Here is a 14,333-nt window from a genome sequence, read left to right as displayed (position 1 = left end):
AATCTATAGTAAAAAGGAAATTCAAGTCTAATCAAATCAAATTACAAATATCACCAAGTGTGGCAGAATTCCTTAATCTCAAAACCCCCAAATTACTGTCTAAAATATACAGGACACTTTCGAAAATGGATGAATCAATATCCCTTCCTATTGCAAAATGGGAGGCAGATTTATCAATCAGCTGGGACCACAATTAATGGTCTAAGACATGTTTAAAAACCTTTGAACTGATTAGAAGTCCCAATTTACAATTAATACAATACAAAATCCTGCATAGAGTGCACTATACAGGGCATCGGATGTTCAGGATGGGTTTTACGTCTTCTAACAACTGCTCACACTGTCAAAGGGATACACCTGACAATTACATCCATGCTCTTTGGTTCTGTCCACCGGCTCAGATGTTCTGGCGCAGGATTTGTGAGGACTTATCAGAGTGTCTGAAATGTACCATTCCAGCCTCTCCTTCAGTCTGCTTGTTGGGCGACCTAGATGGTGTCACTACAGAGATTAACACAACCCACATGGCTTTCACCGCTTTATGCATTGCTAAGAAGACTGTCCTCATGAACTGGAAAAATAAAAATAACCTTAATATCAACCAATATAGAGACAGTTTGCTGGACCATATTAGTCTTGATACAGCTTCTGCCGCCACATTAGACCAATCTCTCTGGGCTCTATTGATCAGCTCCATCACCTAGTGGCGATAGGGGGTCGCAGGTTTGTCCCACTTCGGTCTTTGTTGTTGGTGTGGGGGGGTGCATATGGGCTTGGGGCGTCTGGGGGTTCCCTTGGGGGGGGGGGGTTCTGGGGGGGTTCGGCACTGGGACTGCGGTCCTGGCCTGGATGGGGCTTTGGTGGCTCTTGGGTGGCGTCTTTCTGGCGGCTGCATGCAGCGCTGCTGGGGTAGCCTGTGCCGGCGGACGTAGGTTGCCGGCCTGGCGGCCGTGCTGCTCCTGGGTGGGTCCGGGGCGGGCTTGGGCTTCTGGGGGCGCTCTGCCTCCGGGCTGGGGTTCTGGCTGGGCTGGGGGGGCTTGGGTCCTGGTGGGTGTGTCGCTGGGGTGTGGGTTGGCGCGTGCACTGGGGCCCGGCCCCGGCGCGGGGGCCTTCGGCGCGTCGGAGGGGCTGGGGGCCTCTTTAGCTGGCGGGGAGGTTGTTACCATCTGTCCGCAGGTGGTCCCTGCCTTAGGGGTATCCACTCTGCGGGGGTGGGGGGGAATCCAATAGAGTAGGAGAATGGACCCAACCTGGGTGTCTATTGTCTTATGTAGTCTGGAAGTTGACTGAATGGTGGGGTGGGTGTAGTTTTTCCTTCTGTGGTCGGGTCTGGTTGACTGCCCCGGGCTCTGTGGTGCCTGGTGGTGCTGCTGCTCTGGGCCCCCGGACTGGATGGACCTCGGCCCTCCTGCCCTGGGTGGATTTCGGGGAACGGGGGTGCTTATGGGGGTCAGCGGGGGAGCTGGCTCCAGAGGGGGGGTACTTTGCCCCCCCCCCGATCTTTTCCTCCCCATCCCTAAATGCTTCCCTCCTCCCGCTCCGTCACCCCAACACACATGTAGGGCTTTGAGGTGCAGGTACGTCGCTGGGATGCAGGGGAGGTATTCCTCCTCTGTCCCCCCGTAACCACCTGTGTCTCAATCACACATCACAACTTAGACACTCTCATTACTTACTCTCTCATAACACATACATTTAGGGCCTTGGGGGTGGGCACACGGAATGGCGTCTAGAGGGCGGTCTGTTCGTTCAGCCTTACCTCTGGGGCCAGTGCCCACTTCTCAATTTTAAGTTGCACATAGACATTGAGGGTTCTGGGGAGGGGCCGAGTTGACACCAGCTGCTGATTGGCAGAGGGTGGTTAGCACCATGCCCTTCCCCTGTTTTAAAGCACTTTAGAACAACACGCACCAACACCACATATGAGCGGGCGGAGGGAAGCATGGGGTCTTTTCACACCCCCGTTCTCTGTTCACCATCTGGAGCCGGGGGCTGGGGGGAGCTGGCCGTCCGGTTGGGGTCTGGGCTGGTGGGCTTCTCGGCTGCTGTGGGGTCCGGGGTGGTCTTCTTGTCCCCATGCCAGAGGAAAAAAGGAATCTATCTCCGAGGTCTGGTGGCGGATTGCCCCTCTGGGGGCGGTGGTGCCTAGATCTCGGAGTATAGAGTATATATGGGGAGTTTGAATGTGTGTACGGCGTTCATTTCTGTGTGTCTTCATGTTGGGCGAATGGGTGAATATTTGTTTATGTGTGCATGAGGGTGGGAACATATGCTTGTGTATGTGTACGCCTGTTTGTCTATACGCATGTGTCAGGTTGGGTCTTAGACTCCACCTGAAATAACATCTCAAGCTCTATTGCCCCCCGCCACACTCCCCGCTGGTGGATGAGGCCCCCGTCTGCCGATGCGTTGTTGGTTCTCGATGTCCGGGGCTGGATGCTCTGGTGTGTGCTGGCTCACTCTCGGCGGTTGCCTGGCGGGGCCTGGTCCTTCCGGCTCTGTCGGGTCCCGGCTGGTGGGTGGGGAGGCCCTTGGACCTCTGGGCCCGGGGTCCGGTCTGCCCTGGTGTGGCCGGCCACCCACGGAGCCAGCGTGCTCGCCGCCATGGCCCCCTGGGGCTCCTGCGATGTGGCTGCCGGATGGCCCCCCTCCGGAGCGCTCCTCTGCCCTTTTCTGGGTGGGGGCTGCAATTGTCCCTGCGGTGGTCCTCCTGGGGTTCCCATGCCCTGGGGGGCCTCTGGATGTCTGGGGCCCGGGTCTCCTCCGTGTCGACTTCATGTCCTGGGTGGGCGGGGCTGTGGCTCCCCACACACACTACTAGACATTTACATGGAGAAACCTTAGGAACACCAGCGCGCTGACACACACAGGTGCTCACGGACACGTGCTCACGGATACACACTGTCTTGATCGGCTGTTGTTTCTGGGCATGTGTTATAATGCTGGTTGTGTGTGTGCGTGCTGTTCAACAACATTTAACGTTTGATGGTCGTTGTGATTAGAACAGATGTTGTATGTTGTCTTTCTCTTTTCAGCAGAAATGGAAGCAGATTATCTGTTTTGTTTTTTTCTTTTCTCCCTTTTTTTTTCTTCTCCTCTCTCCCTCTCTCTCTCTTCCCCCCTTCTCCTTTATCCCCCCCCCCCCTCCTTCTTTTGAGGAAGTAAATAAAAATATTAAATAAATAAATAATAAAAATAAATAAATACAAATAAAGTAGTCCTCCGTGGAGGAGGGAATGTGAGCTCTGCATTTGACCCATCTGTAAATAAGCAGTTAATCAATAACGAAAGGGGTTGGCTTACTAAAACCACAATGATACCCATATCTTAACTTCATAAGTTAAAATAACTTATCATGGGGAGAGGCGCCGGGCAGGGGTGGGCATACTTACCGTCCCCTGGCTGGGCGCCTGTACATTGGGGTTTACCGCAGTGGACGACAGGGTAACCTCCCTTCGCCTTCGGGTGGGGGGACGGGTTCTGACTGTTGTTTGCGCTTATGCACCAAACAGTAGTTCAGAATACCCACCCTTTTTGGAGTCCTTGGAAGGGGTGTTGGAGAGCGCTCCCCCCGGGGACTCTCTTGTTCTGCTGGGGGACTTCAATGCTCACGTGGAGGACAGGGGAGCTACTGAGCAACATCTTAATGGAGTCAAAGGCAGCTTGACAGGCTGGGGACCATACAAACAGTACGCCCTTTCGAAGCAACTGGGTCAGAGGAATTACAACATCAGAGAAATTACGACAGAAACATCGATAATATCTGGCCATCCCCAAGAACCGTTTTAACTCACGTGGATTTGCGGGACGGGGAATGACCGGATAGCTTGGACTTTGGCATCCAAAGGCTTAACCACACCATGACCCACTAACTTTCCCAAATAACTAACAGTACCTTGTCCAAAATCACATTTTTCTAAGTTTAGGACTAACGAAGCATCTTTTAAACGAGCAAAAACTAGTTCTAGGGATTGCATATGATGTTCCCACGAATCGGAATAAATGACAACAACCAAATACGGCTCACAATTTGGGACATCACCGAGCACCTTTTGCATGAGCCGCTGAAAAGTGGCCGGGGCATTGCGTAACCCGAAGGGCATGACTGTGTATTGGAGGAAAACGTCGGGGGTAACAAAAGCAGAAATTTCTGATGCGCGAGGAGTGAGAGGAACCTGCCAATAACCTTTTAATAGATCTAGTTTAGTCACATATTTGGCAGACCCAATCCGATCTACACAGTCTTCCATTCGCGGAAGTGGGAAAGCATCCGGCCTGGTTACGGCATTTACCTTATGGTAATCAGTGCAGAACTGGGACATTCCGTCAGGCTTGGGGACGAGCAAACATGGGGAACTCCAGGGACTGCAGCTAGGCACAGCGAGACCGCTTGTCATCAAATAGTTTCCTGAGCCAACAAATAACACTTATGCGGGCTGACACGGTACGGGTGCTGTTTAATGGGGACATGACCGACAACATCTATATCATGTTCTACAACAGAGGTACACGAAGGGGTATCCAAAAACAGGGAATGAAACCTACCTACAAGGGATGTAATGTCAGATTGGGCGGCAGAAGGCAAATGGGTTAACCGGCTAGGAAGAGTCTGAAGAGCTTCTGTATTTGGTAAGCGAGCACACGGTAAGCAATTTTTCCCTAGGTGTAGCTCATCGTCCTCCGGCGAATAGTTACTGATCGACGAAACCCCTACCGGCGTGGGGGAAGGGAGAGAAATTGACAAAGGGGCCGAAACTGAACGGTCGAGGTAGGGTTTCAACATGTTAATATGACAAACCCGAGACTTCCGCCTACCATCTGGTGTTTCCACTAGGGGTGCACCGATCGATCGGCACACCGATCTATCGGCCTCGATCACGTTAATTTGAGGGGATCATAAATCGACCATATTCCCATGAGATCCACCGATCTTAGTTATATGCTTTTAAATCAGCCTTTTCTCCCATTCCCGAGAGAGGTGCAGTGCAGGCTGCCTCCCTCCCGCCCGCCCAATACGTCACACCTGTGCTGCCGTGCAGGAGGAAGAAGAAGAAAAAGGAGGAGGGGGAGTTCGAGGCAACATGTCCTCAGTTTGGAAATTTTATACCATAAAAGAGAATGAGCAAAGATTCGCAATTTGCAATTCATGCCAAGCGGAAATAAACCGTGGAGGGGTAACTAACAAAGCGTTCAATACTACAAACCTTATTCGGCATTTAAGAAACAACCACAAAGCGGACTATGCAGCTTTTGAAGCCACCGATCAAGCTAAAGCTAAAGCTAGCAGCAGCACGCAACCAGTCAGTAGCTCGCTGTTAACTCTAATGAACAACAAAAAGAGCAAAGCTACAACGAGAAAACTTATTGTTTGTCCTGTTATTTATTTTATTAAGTGCTTGAAAAGCCAGTTATAATGTGAAAGCCAAATGGAATATTTTTTGGACAAGTGTGTCATAACAGCTATATATATATATTTTTTTTTTTACAAAATTAGAGAAATTAAAGTCTGGAAGGAAAAATATGATTTTGTAGTTCAAACAGCAATGCTCATTTATATGTTCATTTATATTTGAGGACACTACCTCATGTTTTGTGAGTATTCATATCAATTTACTCAATAAAAATGGAAACATTGAAGTAATTGTCTTTTAGTTATGAAAGAAACAAGATCGGCAAAAAAAAAATCGAGATCGGCAGGTAAGGTTGTCTAAGGATTGGTGATCGTTGATCGGCCAGAAAACTGCAATCGGTGCACCCCTAGTTTCCACCACATAGTTGGTAGCACTCAGCTTAGAGTGGACAACATAAGGACCTGAGAACCGAGCGCGAAGGGAGGAACCAGACAATGGAAGTAACACAAGGACACGGTCACCAGGCTGAAAAGACCGCTCTATAGCAGCTTTATCGAAATGTGCCTTCATTTTGACTTGGGAGGCACCTAGAGACGTCCTAGCGAGGGCTCTAACAGCAGACATGCGTTCACGAAGGGAACTAACATATTTCAGGAGGTCCTGTGATGGCGAAGGCGTGTTAGGCGACAACCACTGCTCCTGAAGCGCTTTTAGGGGACCTCGAACCAAATGACCAAACACCAGCTCAGCAGGGCTAAACCCGGTCGACTCCTGGATGGTGTTACGGATAGCAAAGAGGAGGAGGGGCACACCCTCATCCCAGTCTTTCCCTGCATCCAAACAGAAAGTGCGGAGCATGTTTTTAAACGTCTGGTGAAACCGTTCCAGCGCCCCCTGGCTTTCTGGATGGTAAGTGCTGGATACTGAGTGCCGAACTCCCAACTCACGAACCACTTGGGCAAATAGTTTTGATGTAAAGTTGGTACCTTGATCAGACTGCACGTACTTAGGGAGGCCGAATGTAGTGAAGAATTTGATCAAGTTCTTCACTATAACGGAGGATCTTAGACTGCGAATGGGGATAGCTTCTGGGAAACGAGTTGCAGTGCACATTAACGTAAATAAATAGCTATTGCCTGAGCGAGTTTTTGTTAAAGGACCGACACAGTCTATAAGTACGTGCTCAAAAGGTTCACCGATCGCAGGTATGGGCCGTAACGGGGCTGGAACAATGACCTGGTTTGGTTTGCCCACTACTTGACAGACATGACAGGTCTTACAATACCTCTTTGTGTCTGAATTTACTCCAGGCCAGAAGAAATGACCTAAGATTCGAGACAACGTCTTTTTAATTCCTAGATGACCTGAACATGGGTGATCGTGGGCGAGGGACAATACATATGCCCGATATTTCTCTGGGACTCCTGATATACTGAAGACCAATCAAAAGGCGAATTCAGGGGTCCACTTACGCATAAGCACTTGATCAACAAACAAACAACATTCTCTAGAATAAATGAAATACCCGGAACGGGTAGGCGAGTCTGGAACGCAACCCGTACAAAACCAGAGAAGTCAGGGGAATTTAGGAATACATTGTGTAAAGGAACAGCCGTCACGCACAAATCAATGCCTTGTACTAGGACACTGGTACCACAATACGACGCATTATCAAGAGGGATGATGCCTTCCATCAGAAACGATTGGGCAGCACCCGTATCCTGCAGGATAGTCACAGGGTGTCGCACATCAGGCTCACTAAGCGAAACCGAACCAGAGAACACAAAGGGCTGGAAAGCAGGCTCCACTTCTTGAGATAGGGGTGAAGCACTGTCTATACCAGCTACAACCTGCACCTGCAGGTACGCCACAAGCTTCCCTTCGTTTAAGGGCTGGGCATACTGAAATAAGATGACCCACCTCATGACAATAAAAGCACTCACGCTTCTCCACAGGCGGTGGGGGGGGAGCAGGCACAGGGGAGGATGTAATCGGCCGAGGCTGAACTTTTCGAGGTAACGGAGTTGGAGTAAACAGTTTTGTGCATAAGCACAAACTCATCTGCGAGGGTGGCAGCCTCGGTCAAGGAAACTACCTTCTGTTCCTTTAAGTATACCACCACGTGATCAGGGACACAGATTTTAAACTCTTTCAACAAAATCAATTCCTTGAGCTGTTCAAGGTTACACACACCACTGGCGGTACACCATTTTTCAAACAGGGTGGTCTTTTCCCTGGCAAATTCTACGTGGGTCTGGCTGGGGATTTATTAAGCTTCCGGAAACTCTGCCGGTAAGCCTCAGGTACACGTTCGTAAGCCCTTAAGACGGTAGCCTTCACTATGTCATAATCTAGGCTCTGCTCTAATGTGAGGGCCGAACACACTTCTTTTGCCTTACCCACTAGCTTGCATTGCAACAGGAGAGACCAAGATGCCTAGGCCAGTTCAAAGTCATGACAATGCGCTCAAATATGGAAAAGTAGGCGTCCACCTCATTTTCCCGGAACACTGGAACAAGCCCGATATGTCGGTTAACATCGAAGCCAGAATTACTCCCATCCTGGGGGACTGGTGAACTCAGGGGAGATCGCGGGCAAGTTTGAGGAGCGTCTGGGGCATCAGACCCATCTCGGGCGGGCAGGCCGGAGTGTGGAGACGTACCTGGTTTTGGCACCCTTCGCGGAAGAGGCACCGGCTTTTGTTCGCCCATGCTTAGCCGCCGCAGTTCCACCTTCTTATCAGCCTCTATTTCCACAGCCCTGAGACGGAGAAGGTGTGCCTGGTACTCCTGCCTCTTGATCTCTAACTCGAGTTCCCTTAGTCAAATTGTAAGCAGGATCTCCTCCCTGGATGAACGGGGACCACAGAGATCCATGCGGAGACCCGTCCCAAGATCAACGCCGCCAGCTTCTGCTGCAGCAGATGCATGGACAGGACTCGATGCAACACTCGTGGAGCCACCCACCTCAGGCAGGATACCCTGCTGAATCAGCTCATCCAAAAGGACCTGCTTAATCGCCTGCTTAGAAGCCTCAGCGGGGACAACCATATTAAAGAAGTCTGCTATCACTAGCAGATCATCCTTACGGCCCTTATCGAATTGCTCGAGTGAGGGGAAAAGGTTGAAAGCGACGAGGTCGAACTTGGCCATAATCACTAATACTAACACTACCCCCCCACACAAAAAAATTCCACCAGGCAGACCCGAAAAACAAAAATGAAGCTCCCAACTACGGAGAAAACAGCAGACAGAAAGGCAACAAAAGCGAAGAAAGGACGAGCCCAGAAACCCAGGAGGCACACGCACAGAAAAACAGAAAAGAGGAACGGACGAGCCCCCAATTTCTGTTATGATCCCCAGTCTAGGGTTGGGGATCGCCTGAAAGGTAGAGGAGAGGGAGAGGGGAAGACAGGACAAGCAGGGAACGGGAAAGGGGGACACAGGAAACAAAGGGATCTTTTTTTGTATTTTTTTATAATTATTCACAGACACGGTTACAAACACGAGGTGCAACAAACTTCAGGAGTGACCCAGGCCAAAATAACAACCAAAACAGCTAACAAACACGTCCCAAACTAAGCTAACTCTAAAGGTAATGAAAACAAGAGGAAACAAAATGACAAAGACTAAGTGTAACTCCCTAACCAAAACAACAGTAAACACCACGTTCGCAAAAACAAAAAGGCAGTCACTCCTTACGCACCTAAGAGACATGTACAGAAAACACACAGGCCGAAACACGGTATCCTAAAGGGCGAGGCAAAGAGAGTAGTCAGGAGCTAAGCAAGAGTTCAAACCAGAAGACAAACAAACCGAAGGCAAAGGTACCAATAGGGCAAAGCAGAAAGTCAGAAACCGGGAAACCAAAACAGTCATACACAGAAGTCAATCAGAAACAGCAAACCAACACAGCGATAGCGAATGACAAAGCTTGAGCAAGAGCTCGAGCTAGATGTGACCAGCAGGCTTTATGCGGAATACAGGGCCAGGGTCAGAGGTCAGAGGGCGGAAGGGGCGTGGCCGGAAACTGGGAGGCAGCGAGTGGAGCTTGGGGCAGAAGACTGAGGTGTCCTGTAGACATATCCAAACACTTATGGCACATAACAATTCTAAGAATTCTGAAAAACTCGGGCAGCCCACTGAGTTCTCCAGAAGATAAAATCATACCCTCACTATAGTGAATGCCATTCAGATGCACATCTGATGTGAGGATATTTCTGCAGCACTGCAGTCCTTTGTTGCACATCTAGTCTGCATATTGTGATGTGTTTTGATTGATTATCTTTTGCACAGATAGAACAGGAGGGAAGAGACTTGGGCCGTTCAGGATATGGGCCATCATGAGCTGGTGTTTAGTTGCCAAGGTGAGGAGAATGTTTGTTTTTAAAATTGTGCACATCACAACCCTTTTGAAGTAGCTGTGTTTGGCCTCAAACTGCATGGTCCATAGTTCGATCAATGGGCCAAAGCCCTGAATCAAGTAAGCATAGTGCTCAATATAGTGATGCTTTGGTTTGAATTTGAAGTCTGGGAATGTTTCTTTAATTAACTGCCTGTGATCAAGAATTTTTCTCTGTAGCCAGGCTAGAGATGCTGATGAGAACTCTCATGAAACAACCAGCTCAACTATCTCTTTCAGGTCCATTAAAATCTCCCACGACGGCTCCTGCTCTGGCATATAACTAGCATTCATTAACGGAAAAAGACGAAGCAATGCCCAGTTTTCGTGTCCGTTTCCACCTATGGTTTTCTTTGCAAAGCTAGACTGAGCAATGACCTTTGGTCGGTTCACCTTATCTGAGTACTCGTAAGGGAAGGATACACTTATTAAGAATTTCAAGTGTGAAGTATCCCTTTCTAATGAGCTCCTTCAAGCAAACAGACAACTCATAAGGCACAAATCCCTCAAAGAGGTAATGTAACAGATCTGGTGGAAACCCTGTTACTGGGTGGAAGTAGGATAGGTGTTTTGCAAGGACATACTCTTTTTTTCACACCCAGCTTACAGCAAAATGCGAAGAAATGGTGCTGTCCCTCGTTTATTACACTGCAGGATACAATAGACTCACGCATGATTCACAGGTTTTACATTGTCAGTCAGTAACCAACCGAATATCACAAAAATAGTACTTGGCGGTGGCAAAATACATCCATACGCGCTGAAAGGTGTATCGGGGGGAAAAAAAAGGAAAAAGAAAGAGGGCGACGCCCTCTGACGTCATCCTAGGGCGATCATTACATTACGCATAAAGGAATACACGCACTTAGGCTGTGCGATATGATTAAAACCTTATATCTCGATATAAGTCGTTTCGTATCCCAATAACGATATCATGGCTGCACTTCATATTTATGTAACGCGTTCCACAAATATGCAAAACCCTTTCAACGTGTATAAATCACTTCTTATGTTTGTGGATATGATTCTACACAACACATAAAAATACATATTTGTGGTTAGTGATGTATTAGTGATTTTTTTTTCTACATATCAGGAGCCCCTAAGAGGTCTGAGTGGGAAATATTTTTTTTGAACAATTTTGCGTTTTCTCACAATAGTTTTGCATTCCATGCAACACTTTTCTGTTATTTATAATTGTACTGTGTCCATTTAAAGTACAAAGGATAGAATTAATGGACTGATAAGTATAAACCTAAACGATACAGACATGTCAGGTAAAGTTTGCTTTAAGCATTACACTTTAGGGGACAATGCACACTGTGTAACTTTCATATATGTGTTTTCAGGGCTTTCAAGAGATTATGTCTGTTAGGGGCGCATCGCGTCTCACGTTCAATGCGTGCCCTGCCTACTGCATTCATTGGATCTTGCTCTTCCACTTCCACCTTGTCTGCACTTCGTATGTGTGCTCATCCATGTAATAACCTGCTTGCAGCAGGATCATTTTGGAAACAAATGCTATTTTCTGATTGGCTGTTAGGTGGCTATTAACTCCGTATAACTTGGAACAGCTATGAATTCGGCCGAAAACTCCACTCCGTACACCTGCGCATCATCATTCTATGTGACAGGACACCTTGGTGGGTGTTATCCCTTCTCAGCGTGAGAAACACAAGCTGTGGCATGTGTGTGTGTGTGAACTGGTTAAAATGCAGGGTCTCAGGGTCAATGCGTGAGACTTGAGAGCCCTGTGTTTTAAAACTTATTTATTAATTACTTTAAACAAGACAGTTGGGCTATTGAAAGTGAAATGCACACACAAACATTGAAATATTATTTGAAATTTGCCCAAAAAGAAATCTACAAAACCAAGGGGTGTTGCTTGCTTTTGTTGAAAGATATTTCAGCCGAAAAACCGAATATAAAGCTAACTTTACTGCAGTGTCATTAAGAAATGTCTGTATTATTTACGTTTGTGTGTGCCGTCAAGTTGCAGTAAATTTATAGCAAGTGGGCAAGTGTTGTGGTATCGCAAAACTACCGCGAGAGAATCTAAAACCAGGGATGCACCGAATATTCGGCCACCGAAAATTTTTGGCCGAAAAACACGGCCGAAACAGTATGTTGTGATGACGCAAACAGAAACCGGGGCCTGCACGTGCTTGTCTGAAGCAGCATGTCTGCGGTGTGGACGTATTTCAATACAGGGCTCTCAAGTGTCACGCATTGTGAGTGACAGTCACTCTTTTCAGTCTTTTGTCACGCACTCCCGCCACACATTGTATTTCTCACGCGGAAAAATAATTTGTAGGCTAATATGCCGCAGAGCCCAATTTTTCTCCAGATCGCGGCACAGTAGCGCCTCACTATAAAACAAGCGTGTCTCCGCTGGAGTCTAATGGTGCGTTCGTTTTTCTCTCGGAACTCGGAAATTCTGAGTTGAGTGACATTATGGTGCGTTCGATTATTTCTCTCCAAGTCGGAACTCGGATGAAAACGTCACGAAACGTCAAGAAAAACGTCGCTTCCCATCGGAAACACGCCTCTTTTATGAAGTCGGACAAGATTTGCCCCAAGAGCCTGTCACTTACCAGCCAATCAAAAAAAAAGAAAGGGCCTACACAATAGCCAATCAGAAAATAGTACTATTGTATCTGGGTAAAATACAACACAACAACCAATGAAAAAGCATCCTGTGGAATGTCACTCTTGCCTGTCTTCAAAACTTGACAGCCCTGTCAATATATCTGAGAAAGACCCACGGATAGCGATTTGCAAAACATGTAATGCCGAAATTTCAAGAGGGGGTGCGTCTGCAAAGACTTTCTCCACGTCGGGTTTAATTTACCACCTGAAATCCAAACATCCCGATCGCCATGCTGGATATGAGAGTGCGGTTAAGTTAAACATTTAAGTTTGAATTTTATTTTATTTTATACTGTGCATTGTTGCAATGTGCTAAATAAATATTTTCATAATTTGTAACTGATTTATTCTTTGAAACAAATTAATTTATGTAATCGCAATGCCTTGATTTTAGTAAGGTTAGTACACAGTCATAGCCATAAATGCAATGGTACTAATTATTGCCATAATTTCTTTCGGTGTTTCGGTTTTCGGCCTTCGTTTCCTCTTTTTTGGTTTTCGGTTTCGGCCAAGAATTTTCATTTCGGTGCATCCCTATCTAAAACTATTTCAGAAAGTTTCTTCCCACCTTGACCTCTTAGGAGCTTCGTAGCGGTACGAACTGGACAAAAATCCAAAAATCAATAGGAGGGAGTCACAAGTGCAACAAGATCCACACATAGACATGATGTGATCCACAAATGTGCAAAACACGTTTCACGTGTACAAATCCCTCTATATTTCTTTGGATATGGTTTTACACAACACAAATTTAAAAATGCGTATTTGTGGATAATTAAATATTTATGGATCATGATACGTATTTGTGGATTGTCTTCTGTGGGTTACAAATAATAAAGTCCAGTAAAAACTTCCATACCAGTGCCACATCCCATGTGGTGGTGTGTAACCTGGCAAAACTGTCATCCAAATTATGTAAAAATGTTGCTATAAGCAGTGTATTTTGCGACACCACAAAATAAATGATAGAGCATAATATATATACGTTTATAGACATTTTGTTTCATCATCTGGTATACTGTATATATCGTCATATTGCATAGCTCTCCATATGGTCAATATTGAAATGGATGGGTAGCCTACACATAGGTATACATATGAGGTGTGAGGACGGATTCAAATTGCTCACTTAAATTGGAAACTGTGACACCCTTGCCATCAGCTATCTCTGCTTATTCCGTGGATCTTTTTTTCTAACTTCCCAGGTGTATTGTACAGGTCAGTGAATCTAAAACTCTGGAGCTTGAGATGAATTTCTGAATATTCTATGATAAAGTTAATGAAGTTTGTTCTTTTCTGTCGCTAGCCTCCCCACTTGGCAAATTTTATTGGTAGCAGTCTGATAGCTGGTTGGCCAAATGTATCATGAGGAATTTAATCATGTCACATTTTTGGAGAGGTGAGGAGAGAGTGTAAGGTAGGGTCATAATTTGAGATGGGTGATCTTCCAAAAAATCATATTGTGATTCATATAAAATGCAATCGCGATTCACCATCTGAAATGCAATCTTTCTTCCCAATTTCTAAATGTACTGTCAAAAATACCCAGACTCCAACAAGCCTAAGGACTTATCTGTTGCACCATTTCAAACACAATATTGCATTAAAGACACTGCTTTCAAAATGGTCACTTAAAACCCGAGTTAAACTTTATTTTAAATATCAAAAATTTAATGAGCAGTCAGTAGATAATCATTAAATAACACAGCTATTTCAAGTTCTCAGGACTGATGTTGAGTCCTTTTTGGCACCAGCTCCTCATCCATCATGCTGATAGCTCACATGGAGTGTTTCTCAATATCAACAATGCAAAGCTCATACTTGTAGTCTTGACAAGACTGCTCTTACTAACTTGCCTTCCAGGAACGAACTTGGAGCACAGTGAATCATGGGATTGGTCTCGTTTGGTGAGGATGCAACCGATGTACCCTT

General features: G+C 46.6%; 1 protein-coding gene across 2 annotated transcripts in view; it reads left to right on the top strand.

Moving 5' to 3' along the window:
* wars2 (tryptophanyl tRNA synthetase 2, mitochondrial) overlaps positions 1–14,333 on the top strand; it is a 42,567-nt gene that overhangs the window by 20,047 nt on the left and 8,187 nt on the right. The window contains exon 3 of one of the 2 annotated variants that reach the window (XM_023837170.2): positions 9,647–9,717. The exons of the other annotated variant lie outside the window; for it this stretch is intronic. Within the exon in view, the coding sequence (XP_023692938.1) occupies positions 9,647–9,717 (71 nt within the window). The remainder of the gene's footprint in view (positions 1–9,646; positions 9,718–14,333) is intronic. 2 annotated transcript variants of the gene reach the window in all.

This window comes from Paramormyrops kingsleyae, chromosome 16 (genome assembly GCF_048594095.1).
Source record: "Paramormyrops kingsleyae isolate MSU_618 chromosome 16, PKINGS_0.4, whole genome shotgun sequence".
Lineage (NCBI taxonomy): Eukaryota > Metazoa > Chordata > Actinopteri > Osteoglossiformes > Mormyridae > Paramormyrops > Paramormyrops kingsleyae.
This window is presented reverse-complemented; position numbering and strand designations above follow the sequence as displayed.